The 22,248-nt window shown below is 35.0% G+C and overlaps 1 protein-coding gene across 1 annotated transcript in view; it reads left to right on the top strand.

Moving 5' to 3' along the window:
• LOC110466639 (protein patched homolog 1-like) overlaps positions 1–22,248 on the top strand; it is an 81,670-nt gene that overhangs the window by 36,694 nt on the left and 22,728 nt on the right. Inside the window, exons 4-12 of the mRNA XM_021523273.1 lie at positions 8,657–8,846; positions 9,136–9,205; positions 9,359–9,459; positions 12,830–12,941; positions 13,138–13,230; positions 16,175–16,296; positions 16,933–17,080; positions 18,374–18,505; positions 18,783–18,941. Coding sequence (XP_021378948.1) covers positions 8,657–8,846; positions 9,136–9,205; positions 9,359–9,459; positions 12,830–12,941; positions 13,138–13,230; positions 16,175–16,296; positions 16,933–17,080; positions 18,374–18,505; positions 18,783–18,941 — 1,127 coding nt within the window. The remainder of the gene's footprint in view (positions 1–8,656; positions 8,847–9,135; positions 9,206–9,358; positions 9,460–12,829; positions 12,942–13,137; positions 13,231–16,174; positions 16,297–16,932; positions 17,081–18,373; positions 18,506–18,782; positions 18,942–22,248) is intronic.

The raw sequence follows: 22,248 nt of genomic DNA, 5'->3' as shown, positions 1-22,248 counted from the left end.
TACAAATCCGGCACTGGATGGGCCACTTATATTGTAAATGTTTACATTGATGTAAAAGAAGTGAAATTTTTCATAATTTGAGATTTGAGAATACAGAATATTCCTAACAAATTTACAAAAAATCTTCAAAATTAGGAAGAAAGGTTATGAAACAGATAAGTTCAAAAAAGAAAGAAATTGACATAGTTAAGTCTGCTGTGTGTGAGATAATGCTAATCTAACTGGCATAATCAGCCCTAATGGTTATGTCTTCCACAATTTGTCTGTGGTTTGCCTGCCTTGTCTCTACCAATAGGTAGTTGTAGGCAGGAGGAGACAAGACGCTCTATCCGATGGATAAGTGAATCAGACAAGTATTTCAGAGGGTTGCCTTATTAATAATTTTGTCCAAATTATAATATTGCGTTGAACGTCAGCGCCACACGCATATCTCTCGATATTTATAATGAGAGGTTTACATAGCGCCAGGATTATTGGGTTGTTTACAATCTACTCTCCCTCCCGTGTGAGCCAGTGTCTCAGACTGTAGGGCTATGGACGGTGCCATGATGTTGTGAAGGGAGGAGAGATTTAATGTTGAAACCTTTCAGTATAAAGTTGATATGTATCTGTAGTAGGGTTGACATCTACACACCTCAGACCACCGAGATTGAAGCTCTAACATTAAGGCTGGCTTAGGTAAAATGCTTTGTACCATGTTATAGAGTTTTTGATGAGAAAGATTATGACTCGAATGTCAAAAATTTGTTTTAGTTGATGTATGACTGTACTTGCTCACTGTCAAGCCACAAGTTTCATGAAAGATAGTGCCTGTTTGTGTATTTATTTCATTTGCCCATGTGTTATAGTGGTGAATGGGAGCTTCTCACCCCCAACATTTACAATGAAACGATGGGAAGTTTTAAACTCGTTATATAGAGAACCTTTACACAAGGTTAAAAATAGGATGACTTTGCCATTTCTTTTTCAATGAAGCATTTTACATGATAATGGAAATAGTTGATAAAAAAAACACATTTTGTTTACAAACGATGTTACGCGACATGTAATGCACATGCAATGTTTTTAGCTTGTTTGGTGTTTGTGATTTATTTCCCTTCTCTAGTAAAGCACCAAGAAGTAAGAATTGAAAACCACATGTAAGATTTTTATTATGAAAATGTTGGTATTGCAAATGTTAAATTCATGGTCTATCTTATCATAAATTTAATAGGATAACAAATGTGATGCTACAGTCACAATTAAAAAAAAAATCCTAAATTATTTATCCTAAAAATTCATACACCACAGCAAAAACAACTATGTGATACAGTAGTTCAGAAGTTACGTATTGAAAGTCCCAAAAAAATGTAATTGAAAAAAAATCTTTCGGGTAATTATTGTAAATATGTGTTGTTTGAAGTCATTTCATTGTGTAAAACAGGTTTGTTGATTAGAAACACCTGTCGAAAGGTGAAACAAGTGTAATTTTCCTTAAATGTTATGTTCACAAAGATAACATAACTCATTACAGCAAGAATTTTCATGATAAAAATTGTTGCATTAAAAAAGGATGATGTTTCTTAACAGGAGATTGCTATCAGAAAATAAATTAAATGTCAAATGATGAAGGACATGTTGAATTTGTACAGATGGAAATAAAAATCCACCTATTATGAGATTTTTCAAAAAGAACATATAAATTCACCCATACAGTTATCTTTTGTAAGCATTATACAGCAAACTTAACTAATTCACACCTGAAGACACATTTGAACTCTTCCAACTCATAGTTTGGAATAGTTCATTATGAACTTTCAGGGGTGAATGAGTTAATTGAAGCAAAACTTGGATTTATTGATGGAAGGTAGTATTTGACGGTATCCTGGAGGCAGCACATGCACATACCTACATCGGCTATCAATGTGGGTGTGCAGAACTCTCTAGCTTCTGGCAGAATGCCACTCTCTTCCACCTGTCACCTCAGCACCTATCTAGCTTGGACCCTTCTATAATTGAAATTCATTTCATAATATCAAAACCGAGAAGTCTTTCCTAATTTATGTCTGTCAAGTGTATCATTCAGGTAAAAAAGTTCAACTGCTTGGGTATTGTTATAAATAAATGCTATAAAACCTTGTTATAATTTCTTTCATTTCATTTACTGGTGTCTCTCTCATTTCGCCCCTTTCATGTTCACTTTTATCTGTTTTTCTTGGCTATTCTTTTATATTTTTAAATAAGTCTTTTTCAGTATATTGCAAAACCACATGATAATGTCAACATTCTGTTGGAAACTCCATTATAATGCCAACATTCTTAATGCTAACATTCAGTTGGAACACCCCCCCCCCCCCCCCCCCCCATTATAATGCCAACATTCTGTTGGGCAAATTGTGGCTAAAAGCTAACAAGATTGGTAGATTTAAATTAATGTGATTATTGATGAACACCAACAACAATATATCTGTAGTGACCAAAATTCTTACGAGCTTCACTTTTTATATTTATGTCCCTTGAAAAGTTGTGACTGATAACTATAATCATAGCAATGTTTTGTTAATTGATGGGGAAGAGGTAAACACCAATTTGTCATTTGGTTATACTGTCTGGCGTCTTCGACTCTTGACTTATTTTCAAAATATCAGATGTAACATCATAATATAGGCCCACCAGGCAAGTAGGCCATTCAATTAATGTAGGTTTATAAATTCAACAGATGTAAAGAAAACCAGCAAACTTGTTGTAGGGTTAGCAATTTAAAAGTTAAATAAGGTCCTGAACAGGTGAACAAAATTGATACATATTTGGGGTCTTCTTCTGAATAATGTGAGATTGAAATGGAATTCATGCTAATGCTGCTTAGGTTAAATGATAAAATCAAAATACTTATTTTACGACAATTATGTAACAACTTTTGTCAACTGTTTTATCAACGATGTTGGAGGAATCCCAAAGAAGCAGCATGATCAGGCACCTGGAATCAAACAGTCTTCCTGCAGTCTTGGTGGAAGACTGCAGGAGCACTATCAACTGTGCCACACCATTGCCCAGTTAACCAGACCTAAGTCTTGTTTTTACAGGTTCTAGACATACACAGGTTTTCTAGTCAGTATATGTACAAACTACAAATTAAAGAACCTAGAGGGAGTCCATTTACAGGGGTGTATAGACAGTGGGACCTTGCTTAAGTCCGGTGTATAGAGGTTTTAGTGTTGACCTAGTGAGTGTTTGGCTTCTAGAGGTTTTAAGTACATGTTGACCTAGTTAGAGTTTGGTTTGTAGAGGTTTTTAGTACATGTTGACCTAGTTAGAGTTTGGTTTGCAGAGGTTTTTAGTACATGTTGACCTAGTTAGAGTTTGGCTTCTAGAGGTTTTTAGTACATGTTGACCTAGTTAGAGGTTGGCTTCTAGAGGTTTTTAGTACATGTTGACCTAGTTAGAGTTTGGCTTCTAGAGGTTTTTAGTACATGTTGACCTAGTTAGGGTTTGGTTTGTAGTGGTTTTTAGTACATGTTGACCTAGTTAAAGTTTGGTTTGTAGAGGTTTTTAGTACATGTTGACCAAGTAAGAATTTGGTATGTAGAGTTTTTTTACAATGTAGCTTAATTGATTGTTGAAGGTTTTCTGACGTTTGTTCAGTGTTTGGTGAAGGTTATCTTACATTACAGCTCTATCATACAGCTGTTATTTCCGTATCAAGAGTTTTGTTTTTGTTTTTCTACGATGATCTTTTGCTACAATCACACTGTTGCCTCTAGAGTTTTGCCTGGTTTTGACTGGCTGTATGGATCTGCTGATCAAGGTTTTGGCAAGCTGTGTCAGATCACTAAGAGGTTGAAGGAGGAGGAATGTGTATTTCAGTGGTCGCCCAATTTTACATTCTACGGAATGACCAAGCTACATATGGCAGACAACTACATGCACAAAACATATACCATGTAGGTACAAAATTGATATGGAGCACTTGAAACAACATTACGAATGCAATAACACCAAATCATTATCTCATTGTTCATTTGTACACTGGCTATTATTGTTTGATAATGACATTATGTTGAAGACCTCATAGATTATATTGAAGAACACCCAAGAAACAGAAGTAAAACTGATTCATTTTATGAAAATCTTCTCTTTTTTTTCTTTTTTTGCTATTTTTACAAGAAGGATAAGTTTTTTTCCGTATTGGTTAAATACAATTACAAAATGTCATATTTTTATTTCAGAATGAAAATAAACTACAAATCGTCAAAAGCAATTTTCAAATATTTTGTACAAAAACAAGTTAACAGTACACAGTCATAGATCATGGCATATAATGGCTGTGAGGATGCTTGATTAGGTCCCGAAATTCCAAGGCATATTTTTTTGTTGTTTGGCAAACCATATTTTCCATGTATCATAAAACTGCTATCAGGTAATGAGTTTTGTAAATGGAATCCCCTTTTCCTAGTTGTGAGTGGTTTATAGGCGTGGAATCAGCATGTGGAAGATAAGGACTTGGTATAGGATAGTTCCCCTCAGCCCCACAGACTATACAACCCAGGAACTGGGGCCAATGCTTGGGGTACTGCAAACACCTCTTCAGTCTGTTGAATCGACTTTAAAGCATTTACCCAGGTTGAAAGTTTAAGGTTTATCCAATACTTAATGAATATGAAATTTCAAAATTTTGCATGAATAGTGGGTGTAGATTTTGCAAATAGTTTTCCTAATCCTAATTAACGATGTACAGTTTAAGTAACCTTAGTATAATGATAAATTGTTATTCCTGTATTACACTTTATGGAGGACATGGGTCTCAATTGTTTTTCATTACAGGGGTTTTCAAGCAAAAATTAAAATAAGTTGACAGCTTATTATTTTCCATACATTTGAATCTACAGATCAAACCTTTGCATTCAGTTGCATATTTAGTGTCTTCACATAAAAAACCCACCTTCAATTCGTAGATTTTTTTTTATTTTTTTATTTTTTGAAATAGTGTAGATTTGTAGGGAATTTTTTATGTGGAATCTATGAAAATCAAACCCTATATGCTTCAGAAACCTGTACAATCCAGGCCTTCAACTAGTTCCATCTGTATGTAATGTACCCTTTGTAATGTGAACATCTGTCTATCATATCATGAACAGATATATTTGCCTATCTTTTGTTCAGTTTGGGCAGGTTTCATTCACTGTTTGTCTGGATTTGTGAAATAGCATTAATACCAAATTTTTAATCTAAAATATTTCCTGTTTTCCATAGTCTGAATTTTTAAACAGTATAGATTTTTTATTCAATTTTAAACTTTTACTTTCTGGTTAATGACTTAAAAATGGTACTTAAGCTATTTTCTTTTTGTCCAAACTGACTAAACGGGAAGTGTCCTTCCCTTTCTGATGGACATTGGCCCCAGAAATTTCATTATGAATGAATTTAAACCGAGACTGTTGTGGAGGAGCCTGTTGTGAGGTCGAGTGTGGGGTGGTCAGGTGGGATGGCTAGAGGGAAACCATTATGGGGTGTGGAGGCTCCATTGTTCTGTGCCTTTGTTCGGTTTGGCCATGATTAGACTTGGTCCATTGATGTATGTGCCAGCCTTCACAACTCTCCCTACTTGACAGATGACATAGAAATGGCCTTTCAGTCACCAGCTTTGGGACTTTACAATAGGGGCTCAGCCAAAATCTGGTCTTTTCCAGGGGGTTAGTGAAGGTCGTGATCATTCATGGTCAGTTTCTGCACTTGAAATTCACAATATAATTTGCCTTCAGGTTTGTTGTTTTGTTGAACGAGAAGTTATGCAAAAAAAAAATGAACAAGAAAAATTACTGTAATGCCAGAAAAGATGTAATCCTTTCCAGGAAGAATTTTTGACATGCTTTTCTTGTGCCTTGACAAATTGTATGCAGAAACACATTAGTGCTTATATAGTAGTTTCGTGGTCCGATTCATATTGGAGATAGTGTGTGGTTGGCATTTTGTAAAAGAAATTGATTCATGAATGAAATATTCAACAGTTACTCGTACTGTTTTAAAAAAATTGCATGACTACAAAACATTTATTTGAAAAATTCCTGAAAAAACTTTAACTTGTCGAAACGTCTCCATTGATTGACTGATTTGTAGGCTGGCACTTCTCCGGAAAATGGTTCCTCATGTCACGGAGGTTTCATGTGAAGGGGGAATGAAATTAGTCTCGGTGCTGAACTTGTTTTGAAACCGTTTAAAAGAATTAATCTGAATGGTGCTGTACAGAATGTACTGGATGGAACGGGAAGTTGTAGGTGGTGATTCCACTAACGACTTTCACCCTTGACCCTGTGTTGTTATCTCAAACCTACAGTTTTTATTTCATTTGGACGTCTTGTATAGGTGCGGTTTTAATGTAAGTCTCCGACATTAGTAATTGGTGTGTACTGCAGTGTTTAATTGGACAGTTAAAGTGGAGTTGTTACTATTAAAGCATTCTCTGTCAATTTTTATCATCAGTTCATCAGAAAGCAAGTTTGACTAAGTTTCCAAGAGCAGTCTTAGTTGTTCATTGTATTAATATTCCAAAAAACGCTACAGAACTTTCCCCATCTCCAGCAGCAAGAATGACAAAACAAGATCCAAAGATTTTAAAACTGTCAAAAGTGATTAAAAGTATGTAAATGGCACTCGTATAACTGAGAAGAACCACCCAAAAAAGTTCATTACATGTACTCGTGATATTTACAGATATGACATACAAGACCTCGTTCTCTACAGAAAAACCTTTTTCCCCCCTAGTCTACCTAAGTGGATACCATCGCTTCTCTTCTCAATAGAATAATTAACATTGAGATAAAAAGCAAGACTGCTAGGTAGACATGTTGAGTGGTGTAAGGTTTGACGGACAGGCATGGGACACTTAGTGTGCTATGCCTGGCACAGCTAGCATGACCAGTGGTGTCCCACACACAAGGTATAGAGTGTTGGAACTGCCTAGCTGGCTCACGAGAACTATGTACCTAGCATGTGGATTGTATAGTGTGCCTGGAAGCTAGGCGAAGAGAGAGGGCCACACACAGAGATGTGGTTTATTTGCAATTCTGATCATGTGGACCAATGAGAAAGGACTCCCCCACCTGTGACGTGCTAGTTTGAGGTCTTGCTCCCTCTACAGACAGCCTAGTGTAACATCCAGTAGCTAAACTCACTTTGCGTCTTTTAGTACAGTCTTGCAAAACACAAACTAGGACAAAAATAAACAATTTGATGTGTGGGTCTATAGCCTTACTTACCGCTAGCCTTGATGATCTTGTGGTTGTCTACCATTAGGTTTTGACAAAAAACTCTGGAGATTAATGTGTGACAGAGCAGAATTGATTCATTCAAGCTCCAGATGTTTTATTAGCTTAAATGTATTAGAAGAAATGTGGTGGTACACAGTACAAGGGACACCATATCCCACACTGCGCTAGTGTTACAGCATTTAATACGCTTTGGTGGTGTTCTACCTTAGGGTGCAGTGTATAGTTTAGGTCCCACTCCACAAAGCTTCATTAGACTTGTGACACTTAATTTATATCCCTGATATCATCTACCTTAATGTAGAATTTACATCCATTATACCGTCTTTGATAGTGAAACTGATATCAGCAAGCACTAGGAGTTTAAGAGACAGTTTAAAAGGAAAAAATCAATAAAAATATTGGAGTTAAAGTTGAGATAAGCTTGTTTCGTATTATACACTTTTTTGTCTGGTCTACATATCTGTATGCTGGTACAATTTATAATAGAGATTTGAAGTAAAACTGTTTTTATTGTTAATAATTTTTGAAAATAAATCATAAAAATAAAGTATTAAAGAATTTAAACAGCATCAATTTGTATTAAAACCAGGGAGGTCTATGTGCTTTATTCAAAGTTTCCTTGCAATGGAGGTGACTTTTTCAGGGTGAATCACCTGAATAAGTATTATGTTAGTGATGTCAGTGTTATTTAGTATCAGAGGTGTATGAAAAGGAGCTCTGCCACATAGAATGCCTAGTGTTATTTATGAAATGGGAATTCCTGTTGGTCATGATCAAGCATCATGGCGGCTCAGCAATGACCTGCTGTTTTCTTTGAGAAGGTTTTGTACACCTTGTATAAACAGAGATGTATATAGGACAGAGACCTTATGTGACAATTTCTTTCCATGAGCGGTGGAAAAACCTTTATGGTTGGGAAAAAATTGTGTCAATACTGAATGTGAATATTTTGTAACAGTTTATTTCTCTGTCACAAATTGACAGAGAAAACAGAAAAAATAAATCTTCAATTCTAAAATGTTTGCATTTCGTGGAGGGTCACAAGAACAGCGACATTTGCCTACTGATTACATTAACTGTGTGTCAATTTTATGTAGTATGAGGATATATAAGGTGTACAATTGTGTTTTTTTTACATTCATTTGAAAAAAAGTACTCATTTATGAATTCAAATATTTTGTGAATGGTAAATACTTATTTTTTTTACAACAGTCAGTTGTAAATTCAAATTCACTAAAATAATCAAAAGTCAAAACGTTAGCTGATGAAAATATTCCCAAAGTATAGCACAATTTAGTGTTTGATTGCATTAATTTGTCCTTTCATAAAAAATGACATTTGATTTGATTTTTAGTGAATTTTATGTCAGTATATGGTACAGTATTTTGATGTATTTGCATAATTTCTTGCAGAGGGAGGTCGTTTAGAGGAGGAGTTGGATTATACACGGAATACTGTAAACACAGGGAGTGGCATTACTAGTGAACTTATTATACAAACCCCTAAAATAAAGGGCAGTCATTTATTAGATGTGCAATCAATGCAGCTCCATTTAGAGACATTACGAAAAGTCACACAGATAGAAGTGGATATGTATGAGCAGTAAGTATCAATTCATTGACCCCTATAGTCACATATAGACTCTTCCGAGACTATGAATTAGAAAGTCTTTTGTTAAAATCCAGGGGAGAATGAGTTAATAGAGATGAAATATTACTCGCTGTACAGGACCATTCCTTGTTTGTTCGAACATATCTCCTATAGCAAAAAATATGTGAACAAAATGTTTTTAAATTTGTTTGATAGAAAATTGAAAAAGTCAACATTGCATATTTGAAATAAACATTTTATGACTAGATATCATTTGTAATACTATTTCTTTACTTTTCAGATCATGGAACTTTAAAGATTTGTGTTTTGTAGCTGATTTTCCAGAATTTGAAGACATGTATTTAAATTCAGTAAGTATCTATATTTTCATCATATATATATATTGCAGTCATTTTCCTCAAAAGCTTTGTCCAGTAGAACTGAGAGAAATATATGAAGGATAATCAGTTATATTTGAAATAATCCCTACATTGTTTTAAATGGCATTTTTTGTTTGATTTCAGATTTTAAGCCATATAAAACCATGTATCATTATGACCCCATTGGACTGTTTTTGGGATGGTTCAAAACTTCTTGGACCAGAAAGGGATTTCCTCCCAGGATTGTGAGTATTAGTTTATCTTATTCGTGTACATGTATTGTTTAAGCTGCAAGTAAAACACCATTGTTGATATAAAGTTAACCAAATATTGCCAAGAAAAGACATCAGGAATAGAAATGTAACAGATGTCATTATTTTTTCAATGGCTCCACTAGGAGTCAAACCTAGGATCTCTGGTTTACCAGTCTTACGCTCAACTATATGAGGTAGGAATCAGCTAGTATTTTGCCAGGGTGATAGAAACGAAAATAAAAAAAAGTGAAAGCCAAGAATTCATTACAAACTTGGACAATGAAAGAACTCTTTCAGGAATACCTAGGAGTAAAAGTTAAAAAGTGAATGTCAAGACTTCATTCAGAAGTTAAGATTTATTTAGACCACAGGTATCAGATTTAGACTTTAGATGAAGATGACTGGAAATTCTGTGGGGGTTTATCACAGAAACACGAGAAACAAATTAATGTTGTAGGACAAGTTATATCCTATAAATGGCAGAGATATGATAGTCTTAAGTATGAAATATGATTTCCAGGTGTGAATCAACACACAGCTGTCATTGATCTCTTTATTTCCCCCTTGTCAGTTGTCTCTAGGTGTCTGTCCAGGTATGGCCCAGGTTTGACAAGTGTAGATGGGCAGTTTGTCATCCCTGAAACCATAAACATCCCAATTAGAGAAAACTGAAATATCTTTCATAATTAATAGCAAACTAAATTTAGAGAAATCTGGTTAAAGCTTTAATCATTGTGAATTATCATTCATAATTATCATCTCTGTATTCAATATTGATATTAACACTAAGCATCCTATGATCTGAAATTGTTAAAAGAAAATGTAGGACTACAATAAGTTCAAGAAAACCATTGAGAAAAAAAATGGGACACAAACTTTGTTATTTCTGTTTTCCCATTTATTTAGAAAGTCATTTGTGAATTTAGGTGCTGGCTCTATGCTTTTAGAGAGAGATATTCTATAAATACATTTTACCATAGCGTTCTTTAATTTGGAAAGTAAGTGAAAAAGGAAAAAAAAGTAAAGAAGGTATAGTTTCTTCCTTTTTTGTTAGAAAATGTAAAAAACTGGATTTTGTCTTAAGAGATAAGAACTGTAGTAACATAAGCTTATCTTGGCATCCATAATTGAGGCTATTTGACTGACAATAACTACCTTGGGGGAATTCTGTGCTTATCAGTAATAAATAGAAAGGCAAAAACTGTGTGTTAACGATGCTAGATAGGGCCACCATTGATCTGGTCTGGGGATACAGTTTGGACTCCAGGGTCACCTGCTCCCCATTCCAATGGTCAGTTTGTGGGTGGTCTACATTGACCAGTAGACAGAGTTCCACCAGATTGAACCTATAAACCGATAACAGAAGTGGTATATAAGTCCATTTTAATGCTTGCCTTCCCTCCAAGTGCTCCATGCTGAACAGATAAAACCTGCCCTAGCCTGCCTGCAAGGCAGCTGAAGCCCTACACCAAGGACCACCATTCATGAATTTTTTCTTTAGCAAAGCTTGAAGGATAAGAAGTTTTGATCCATATAATATCAGGCAGCCATTATAGTTAGAGAGTGTTACAGTTAGAATTTATAGGCAGTCAGGAGTCCTTGACAAAGAGGGTGTAAATGTATGACTGACTGCATTTCAAAGCAGGTTCACAGTGTGCTGTGGAGTAGACGGCTATCCCGTTCCATCAGTAGACCTAGCATGAAGCTGTGTTTCTGTTACCATTTCAATAGAGTTGGGGGCAAACTCCTGTTGAAACTAATTCCTCTTCATGATCATTAGTGGGGGAAACATTGTTGGGGCTTAGCCTGCCTTAAGCTTGTAACTGGTTAAAGGAGGGTGAATTGGCTGAATATAGATATTACCATACTGTCTTATAAATTACAATCAGACAATTAGTGGTATAATCAGAAAAATAAAGATTTTCTTTTCAAAGCTTAAACATTTACTGACTCAATTATATTTGTAGAGATTGACACTCATTTGTTGGCGTACATAATTATTTCCACTACTTTTCATAAATATTTATGTCTAAATTTTGATTATCAATATTTTGAAAATAACGGCTTAAATTATCGTTATTATTTTCCATTTATTTAAATACATATACATATTTTGCAAGATTTAATCTGAATTATACAATTATTCTAAAGAGGACTGCTTTTAAGTTGAAAAGATGAAAAAGTAGTTTAGCAATTAAAAGCGAGCACCTGCAAGAAACTTTAGACTACAAATAACTTGTTACCTCTCCAGACCAGAAAAGCTAATACAAGAAAAATAAAGATAAGCATACTGTGAAGTTTAATTTCACTTGATGAAAGGAAGTTTGGTTCCTTGTAGAGGTAAGGTAGGTGTCTTCACAGGATAGAACTAGTACAGAGAGAGAGACACAGGCAAAATGTTTACATAGCTGGGAGTTTCAACGGGAAATGTGAAGAATGAGGGCTCTAGGATAAGGGTAAATTGTGTAGGTGTGGGTGGTCTATCGCAGGTCAGGTCTTCTTATGTATGCTAATGGAGGAAGGCATTTTTTTCTGTCTCCCCTTTCCCAAGCAGTGGGAGTTTGTTCCCTGTTAGTGTAGGAGATTGGTATCTGTGGGTGGAAGCCTCTCCTTTCATTGGCTGGGCCTGATCTACCAGATTCAAAACAGTTGTAACTGTTTAGATACGAGGATCTTCCACCTATCTGATACCAGTTGACAAATCATCTATTAATCTCAAAATTTATAGGTGAATTTTTTTATCACGGATGCAATATCTTTTACTTTATATATAGACTGTGATACTTAGAGGCAGGCAAGACCCCTCCAGACTTATCTATGTCTGAAGCCTTGTGCAATGCATTTCTCTATTTTGTGTTTATATAATTTAAGCTTCCTGTTTACTCTGCAAATTTATGGCTATTCTTATAAAATGTTCATTACTACAGAACTGTTTGAAGTATCTTTCTTGTTGGAATCAATTTTTTTTTCAAAATTTCATTTAATTTCAATATAATACCATCCAAATTGTCATAAAAAAAGAGGAAGTTGTTCCAAATATACCCAACCTATACTATTTTACTCATTACCTTGTAATTAAAAAATCCAACAAGATCAGATTCATGATTTTTCTGTCAATCAGAAAGGAAGACAAGATGCTGACATGATCTTGGTACAAGTGTTCTTTCTTACCATTTCTTGGTCTGGCTTAAAGTTTGTTGTGGTAGTTTAAATACATTTTTCCTCAAGAATATTTTTGTATCATTACAATTTATTACTACATTTAACATGTGTAGGTTGAAAATGATGATTGAGATAGGAAACTTGCATATTAAAAAATATTTTGATTAAATTGAGTAAAATGTGTGTTTGTTTTTTCCAGGGGTATTTCATTAATGAAATGGACAAACTTAAACCCAGAACAGTTAATAGATATGATTAGAGATGAAACTCCATCTGCGTATGTCGAAGCTATTGAAGAAGTAATGAAAAGGGTAAGTGTTTAATTTTCAAATTTACACAAGCATAAAACAAATACAATGTACACATGTTAAAAAATACTTCATTGATTTTTGTAAAATAATTTTTGCTGAGTTAAGTTTTTGAAACTCTTATTATTTTAGTCAAGTTTTATGAAAAAGTTTTATTAATTTAAAACTAATTTTGAATTTTGATATTTGTGTTTGACAGGCGGGAGTAACTACAGCGTATCAAGAAAAGCCATGTTTAGATCCTTCAGATTCAAATTGTCCAGCTCTGGCACCAAACAAACAATCAAGGGAGGTGAGTACAACATGCAATTAATATCGACTTTCTTGATTGGTCTTTTCAAAAACATTGCTGTTTTGAAGAACTTTTTTTTTAGTTTAGCAATAAGGATGTGAAAGTCCTGTGTAATAAGTTTTAAATAATTTTTGAAAACATTTTAAACATACACTGTACTTTATACATGTGTGAGCTAAATGTAGCAATAATGCTTGTCAAAGTCCTTCAGGATGCTCAACCTGGCACTCTCGGCATCTACAGATGAGCATCTCTATCAATGGGGGGATCTCCCAGTTGTGCCCTGCACCAGTGTGGTAGGAATGACAATCACACAAAGATAGTGTTATCTCCTCTTTGGGAGGGCAAGTGGTCAGAATGGATTAGCTTGAAGTGACTGATAGTGGCTGAGTACATGAGAAATAGGAACATGTACACCTTTTCAGATGGATGTAGACTCCTAATCACGACAATCTTCCCAGTCACATGAACAAAACATAGCCCTGTGTTTGCCCGCCATCTAGAGTGCAAATGAAAATCAGTATTCAGTAGTGTTTTTAGACTGGAATGCTAAAAACCGATGCCAATTTTTGTTTTGTTCTGCTGCTGAAATGTAATCAAATTATTTTCAAAAAGTCCAAAATGGTTCTTGTAGATATAACTTATTCTCAGATTTCTAAGGGTGAAAAACTAAGTTTTTGGTCAATCAGGAAATGTTTTTTTACGAATGTACAGGTTGAGCCTCTGCGAGGGGAGATAATTTGATTCTGTGATGAAGGTTGTGGTGCTTGGTAACCTCATAAACCCAGTAGGCTAAGAATCTGGTTCATGTATAAAAACACACAAAACATCTTCAGAATCTACTAGGCCTAATGTCTTTTCTTATGGGATAAAATTCATATTTCAGCAGCGTTACTTTTTCAACTTTTTAAAACCCGAAATGACATTTTAATAATCATTGGATCTTTTTTTCTGCTGGTCTTTTTCGCGATGTTGTATATGCAGGGTATGATTTTTCACAGTGTTATAAACCGACATCCAGTGTAAGGTTTTTTTCAGTGTGTGGTTTTGATAGGTAGGTTGAATGAGTAACTATGTATTACAACGGATCTAGGTCAGAGTGTTTTGTGAGAGAGGGGAAGGGGAGGGGGCATTACACCACAGAGGTCGGGAGGAATGGTATAGTAGGGAAGGAATGCATGGGGAATCGCAGGGGCCATAAAACGTGTAAGGAAAAAAACTTCAAGCCAACAAACATAAATCTTGGATCTAAATAGGACGGGCATTGGTGGCCTATGTTAATTGGTCTGTACTGATGCTAGCTCTTCCCTTCTGTTAGTGATGGAGATAACCACAGCATTTATAGAGTACAGCAAAGGCTGATGATGAACTAGTCACCGGATCCCTTAGAAAACAAAAAGAGTGGTCGACTTTTAGGAGATTTACCTCCACAAAGGGATAGTAGCTAGGTGCTTCATTCTTGTAAGATGTTTGATTAAAGGGTATTGTTGGAAATCCCTGTAGTTTTGCAAACTTATTGACGTATGGGTAAAAAAGCTAGATAAACATATATCTGATGTACATTTACAATTGCAAAATTGATATATTTATGTTACTGATGTGCAAGAAACTGGTTGTACAATAAAAAAATTGAAGCGATTCTATTTGAAGAGAACAAAGATTTGTATATTGGGTGGTCCGTTCTGCCAACAGGAGAAAAGAGGTCTAAGAAATACTGGAAAAGATTATACTCTGTACTGATTATGCTGTATATCTAAGTTATGCACTAAGGGTACTTTCGGAGATCAATGCTCAACAATTATTTGATAACATCATTTGGAGTCCTTGCATATAGTTAAAAGTTTGATTTATATGTACACAGTTTACGTCACAGCGCATTTTGAATAAAAAAGCTCCACAATGTTTAGACTTTAAACAGCATCAGACTTTGGGAAAAGCTTTGTCCATGTATATGTGTGTGTTTAAATGTACCACACAAGAAGCTACACTTTATTTGATGATCATAGTTTCAACATGATTATAATCTTTTTGACATTTTCTGCTTAACAGCATTTAAAGCTCTATCGGGCTTTATTACTGGTCAATCCCTTCTATGTATTAGAGCCTTTGGTAGCTCGAAGCTCTGGTTCATATCCAGTTACCAAATTGTCCACTTAAATCTTAAGAATTTCAACAGTTTAGATCGTCAGTCTAATTGTAGACTTGAAAAACGGATCGTTTTTTTTATCTTTTATAGATAGAGAGATTAAGATATTTAAAAAAAAAAAGATCTCTGACCAATTATATTGTTGTTTTGTTAACAATGGTGGTTGGTGATATTTAACTCGACGGATTTACACGCCAGTATTTCAGTGTTTCAGTTCATTCTGTGATCTTGTTCTTTTTTGAAACTGGATCATGTTCCTAAGATACATGAATTTTAAATTTCTTCAATCGAAAATCGGGTGTTTTATATTTTGTTGTTGTTGAAACTTTAGCTTTTGGGTATTTTTTAAAAAGATGACAAATTTGACAATGTACTTCCAAAAAAAGTTAGTTCTGTGTGATTAGGAGACTCGATATACATATCCCTAAAGAAAAACATCATGAAGGAAGAAAACTTGTTTAACTTTTGTTAGTAAAACAGTATAATATTTCAGAGCAGCGTATTGCCTAAATGTTACAGGTGTCTATAGGGTCATGCTATCGGGTATCAAACACAACTAAATTGAAAGGTAAAGCTGACTTTGAATGTATATATTTTTTCTAGAGTACACCTAGAGGAAGTTCTATGAGAAATGCATTCAGTGACTTTGAAATGTATTTTTGGATTTGAAAAATTAATTCACACAAGGTTATAACTATCCTTGTCCCTATGACAATGTTATAGAATAAGATAAGATGTGTCAGATTTTTTTGATTTTATTAAAGCGAAAACATGAATTTGACTTTTGTTTACTTTCAGTTACCTGACATTGGTGGTGCACTAACGGGTGGTTGCTATGGTTTTGCCACCAAATACATGCATTGGCAGGAAGACCTAATTGTGGGAGGCATTACCAGAAACAAAACAGGCCATATTGTCAGGTGAATACAGCCAGAACCTGTTGCTGTCAGTTAAAAACGACTTGCAATGTAGTCTGGATAGAGGCACAGTGTTTTCAAAATGATATCATAATTCTGAATGCATATATCTTATGGCTTTTAAATTACAGAGATTATTTAGATCTGGTATTAATTAAAAATCGTTTGCAGAGGAATAAATACATTTAAAAAAAAGGTTTTTATATTTTCTTAACATCATGCATTAGATATAAATGTTTTATATGCCGAGTGGAAAGATTGATGATAGTGCATTCTTTGTTTATTTCATTTAAGCTTTAAAGCCAATGCATTACATTTTATTCCTGAATGAAAATTGGGCCAAATTGTTAACCCATTTGGTAGGCTGTGCAAATTCCATTTACAAAAAGAAAAAAGAGTGTTTATTCTGGAAATCTCTTTTTCATTTAACTCCCGCTTACAAGTGGTTTTTTTTCACAAATAAGGAAAATATTAATAAAAACTTTAGATTAAACTTGTTGGGTGGTGGTGCTCCCTAAAACCCCACAGAGAACAACTGTGAAAGAAATTCTGTGTGCTCTGTGTGGATATATACTGAAGTTTACCGCCCAGTGAAGGTAGATCTCCATACTGATGACTACCTTTTGTGTTTGTTCTCAGAGCGGAGGCCCTGCAGTCTATTGTACAGCTTATGGACGATCAGCAGCTCTTCGATTTCTTCAAGGTCACTAGTAAAACCATCAGCATTGACTGGACTCCAGACAAAGCTAAGGCCATACTGGAAGCATGGCAGAGGAAGTTTGCTCAGGTGCGATACCTACCGCTACACTTCCAAAAAATATAACATATACTTCTAGTAGTGGGTAAACAAAATCAACCCTGTCAATCAAATCAATCTGTTTTTGTTGCAAAACGGAAAGTTCTAAAATGTGAAAATATTCTTATATATCAATTAGTAAAATTTAATCAATTTGATGAATAAGGTGATGAATTCCTTTATATACAGATGCCCAAAAAAAGAATTTCATAAATATGTTTGTGTCTACAGTAAAATAATTTGAAAAAAAGCTGTTTCTATCTCATTATTTAAATTTCTTTTTAGAGATAATTTATTCTTCAGATTTAGCATTGTAGAGAACAAGGATTTTGATAGTCCTTGTAATCAAAGATTTGAATTTAAAATGTCAATTTAGACTTGAGTCCATACAGGTTCTTCATTCTGTAATATCTCTGTTATATCATGATTTCTGTTGAGTAGGCCTCCCACCCAGAATGCATTGATGTCATGACTTCTGTTGTAAATGTTTTCAAAAATTTTGCAGGAAACAATTCAGGGGTAAAATTGAAATTCCTACCAAAAAAAACCCCAGATTTTTTTTATTCAAGATTAACACTTGAAGATTCTTTCATGAAAGAAAAACCTAAAGAAATGTTTCTATTTCAAATTTAAAAGTCCACATATTGGCTATAGGATAATTAGGGCGTTATGATTGAAGGCTGTACACCGTAAATCCAAAGTCACAAAGTACACCGGGTATACACACCATCACACATTATCAGGTTGAGTCGTGGTGCCCTTCGTAAGCCTCTCTTTCAATCTTCTATGGCTTTGTGTCCGGTTCTGTGTCATTTATTATTCATTGAATAAAATTTCAATTTGAAAGAAATAATTAGATCGTGGCTGCTGATACTAGGTTTATGAGAAAAAGTTGTCTTGTTCCACCTCAACCAGACTTTAAAAGCCTGACCCATTTACAGAGTTAGGACTCCCGGTGTTGAGAACAGCAATGTTGACATAAAAATTACATAATGAATAAACGTTAGGGGTGCAGAGACACAAGGGCAGCCTTTTATAATGAATTACCTCTCATTATGGGTATTTAACAATGCACTGCTTACCTGTTGCCAAAAAAAAAAAATTTAAAAAAAAATTGAAAGAATTTCAAAAAAAAAGAGAAAAAGAATATACAGTATATGGTTTTATATAATAACAAGACTTTATAAACTGCCACCTAGTCCACACTTTTACAGCAGACCAGCGGAATCATGAAATACATCATGTATTGTATTAAAATCAATTTCAATATCTTATTGACTACAGGTGGTCAATGGAATGGGCAATTCTACGTCACCTGACCAGATGTTAGGATTCTCGACTACCTCACTTATGGACATCATGAAAGAGTTCTCCAGCGTTAGCACCGTCAGAGTGTTGTTTGGCTATGTTCTAATGGTAGGTTGACATCGGAACCCTTTGAAAAGTTGTTGATTGGTAAATTTTGAATTCTCAGAATTTATTTTCAAAATCACAAGATATTATTTGCATGTGGAAACTTTCGAAATTGATACATAATTTATATATTGTTATTTTAAGAATTAATTTTTAAAATATTCCAATAAAAGATCATATCAGGTTCAGTTATTTGAGATCATTTAAGGTCTAATTGAAAAGTTCTGCTGCAGTGATCTGTAATGAAATATTGGATCTGACCAAATTCTTTCCTTTGCAGGTATTTTATGCATGTATTTCGTTGCTGCGGTGGAACAATGGAGTTCAGTCTCAAAGTGGCATTGGCGTCGCTGGTGTCCTCCTTGTGGCATTATCTGTGGCAGCCGGCCTGGGGATATGTTCTGTACTAGGGATACCCTTCAACGCTTCTACAACACAGGTAACGACACCTGTAGTTTTACCTGTATTTTCCTGTACTGTACCTGTAATATTGAAGTCATGCACCTGAATTTTAGATCTTTTATTAATGGTTTTCTATTAATGACTTGCATTATTTTCAATGTTTTACAAAGTTTGAAAAAGGTCTCGAAATACCATACTTTTTCAGATATCAGCATTGTAGGTAGTTCTTATTAATAGAGTTTTAAAGGATTTGATAGGACATTAGTGGACGAAGATATTGCTGCCTCTATATCCACATCAATATAGTTTGAAATACATCCAGCCAGCCCCCTTGGCATTAGAGTAATACCAAGAGGGCTGGTCCCAAAATCTTGTTTTATGGGTATCCAAAAATTTGAAATAAACTATATTAAAAAGAAAAAAGTATGTTTCAAGTAAGCATGTTTAGATTTACCCAAAAATTGCCTACAATCCTTTTTACTGTTTGTATGACTCGTGCAAAGAAATCAAACAACTTCTGTGTCAAATTGCTTCTCTTATACTTAATTGGAGAACCAGGGTGTCAGTGACATGGAAACCCGATGTGTACATGTCATAAACATTGTACTGGTTAGGGGGGATAGGCAACGGAGATGGAAGTGTTTGGAGCGCTTCACACACACAGACTACAGAGGAGATAAAATTAGCTGTAGTATTATCATAATATCTTTAGACCCAAATTTCTTTCACTGGAACATATAAGCCGTTATAGGAATTCCGAGGGCTGCACTTTGGTGGAATATGCCACCTACACAGCCCCTTGTTACAGAGGGGAAGTTTGGCACTTGTTCCATGTTGCTGTGTGTAGCCGCTGTAGTTATCCTGATGTGCTTGTGATTTGGGATAATTTGGTAGATAGGGAAATGAGAACATTATCGGTAGAACTTGCTAACTTCATCAGCATCAGTCTGACTTAACCCACATTATCATCATAATCATCATTACTGTTAATAAGCAGTGAAGGCAAATTCGCATGGTGATGGTCTGGGGCCGACACGGTGGCATGTACAGTAAACCGCCAACACTTCTTAACAGTGGTCAGCATTTTACAGGAATGTGCCCTTTGTTTCAAAAAATTATTAAAGAGATTGATATGTCAGTCATATCCGTATAAATTATTTTTTCTAAAAGAAGATGAGATTTGAAATCACAAAAAGGCAAAAAAGGGTTATATATTTTTTATCAGTTTATTGTGATTAAAATTACTTTAGCTCAACATGTATGGATTTTAAACAATATGCTGTTAAGGTTTGGTAGTTTTGTGTCAGGTGGATGTTATTACAACTTCTTATGGATGATCCGAAACATCTAATTAGTACAAGCATGATTTTCTGCAAGCGTTAATGATGTTTTGACATTTTGCCATAACACTTTTATGTTTAAAATTGAAAAAAATATGTATACACGTTGACATGGTGGTTAGGTTATCAGCAGATTTAATTAATCCAGACGACGCAGGACTAAAGTAAACAATGTGTAACATTAGCCCTGTGTGTACTCAGTGTTTCACCTGCATGGCAGTGCAGTCTGGCTGAGCTTGTGAAATTGTGCAAGCCATGCTTGAAGTTCTAGTCATGCAAAGGTGTACAGAGAGTTGCTTGTTTGGTACTTTACCTGGCCAGGGGTCGACAGGTGTGGGTGGGCGGGGTGATTTGGTGTGAAGGGACGGTTCAGAGGTGTCCGTATACTACTGCTGATTTTCCATTGAACGTCAGCTAAAAATACAACAAATATTGCTGACATGACAAGAAAAAGAATCATTTAATTGAATGAATGTCTTTTAGCTTATTTATGTGGTTTTCTTTCTGTATACCATAAAAAGTTGCTAGAAGTCATTAGTTTGTTGATACTATTGGAATCATGAGTGGGTTGTCATCGAAAAGTGAATTGTAGATTGTGTTACAGTAGAGATGTATGGGAAAAAAACCATGCAGCGTGGTCTAACCATACAGTTCCTTTGGTACTCAGAAAATCTGGGATCCGTCGAGAGCCCATCATCGTTAATTGACAGGACTCATAAGATGTATAATTATATCAGGTATTTGTTCATTTCTCGCCAAAAAAACAACAAAAAACCAATACAATTTGAAGGATATATGTAAGAAGATCACAAGTTAATCAAGGAGCCTCTTGGTTCATCTCACGTCCGTTAATCAACCTAGTAAGTACCTTGGCCCATGAAGAAATCTGGAATGTTTGTGTAGCAATACTGTGTGCACTTTGTCGTCGACGGTAATCAAAGATGATTTATGCACGGATCCGTTGACAAGCAAGAATCATATNGGGGGGGGGGGGGGGGGGGGGGGGGGCATTCATTTGTCCCATTTTTCAGGTGTACAGAAATCAAGAGTTTTTTTTCGGGGGGAGGGGGGTTGAAGGGAGGAGGGGATGCAGCAATTCAATCATATAATATACTGGTGTTTCATAAGTGGATAGAGAATAACCTGGTATCATTAATTGTAAGTAGTCTACTGATTAATGTTTGTCGAGGAATGTCGTAATTGAGTTATCTTGCTAAGCCTCGGACATACAAAACAGGTACCTATCTCAGATTAACATAGATGAATACATTGTACATCTTCGTCAGTAGATTTTTTCTTCCCCTGATTTAATGTGAGATTTTGTTGATCTGTTTTTGATGTACAGGGGAATTAATTATTATCATAATACTTTCATCTACTTCATGTTTGCATCTGCATGTTTATCAGAATGTTTTGATTTCAACTAGTTAACTACAGTTTTTCTTCGTTAATTATTATATCAAGGCAGTAATATATTCTGTGAAAAGAGTATTACTAGTAACAATATTGTTATTTGTACAGGATGATGTGTTAAGAGATTCAATTAGCATGGTTTTACCATTATGTAAGAAAATGATAAAATCAACAAAGGAAAAACATGACATGTCAAAAGCTGAAACGCATCAAGACAACTGATGCCTGTGCCATATATTTCGTCTAATTAGATCTAACGAGCAGAGACGTGTTAACCCGGGGAGACATTTTAGACTACCCATGTCTATATCCTGTTTAGAGACTTGTAGAATCAAGGTTAGGTTATTTACCGTTAGATCAGTGATCCAAGGACGCCCTAACGGTGTACAGATTTCTCCGACTTTGAAAGTTTACGGGTTTAGTGTGTACCAATACATCCTCATCTTTGTGAGAGAATTACAGTCCTAAGTGAGAGTTACGTTGATGAAGAAAATAAAGATACGTTCACAATTATGAGGCCAGCCACTGGACCTCCCTTGAAACAGTCCAGTGCAGAATACGTTTGATGGTAAATATTGTGGGGAAGCTCAG

This window comes from Mizuhopecten yessoensis, unplaced genomic scaffold (genome assembly GCF_002113885.1).
Source record: "Mizuhopecten yessoensis strain PY_sf001 unplaced genomic scaffold, ASM211388v2 scaffold11139, whole genome shotgun sequence".
In the NCBI taxonomy this organism is placed as follows: Eukaryota; Metazoa; Mollusca; class Bivalvia; order Pectinida; family Pectinidae; genus Mizuhopecten; species Mizuhopecten yessoensis.
The sequence above is the reverse complement of the archived record's forward strand: the minus strand, read 5'-3'. Positions and strand labels throughout refer to the sequence as shown.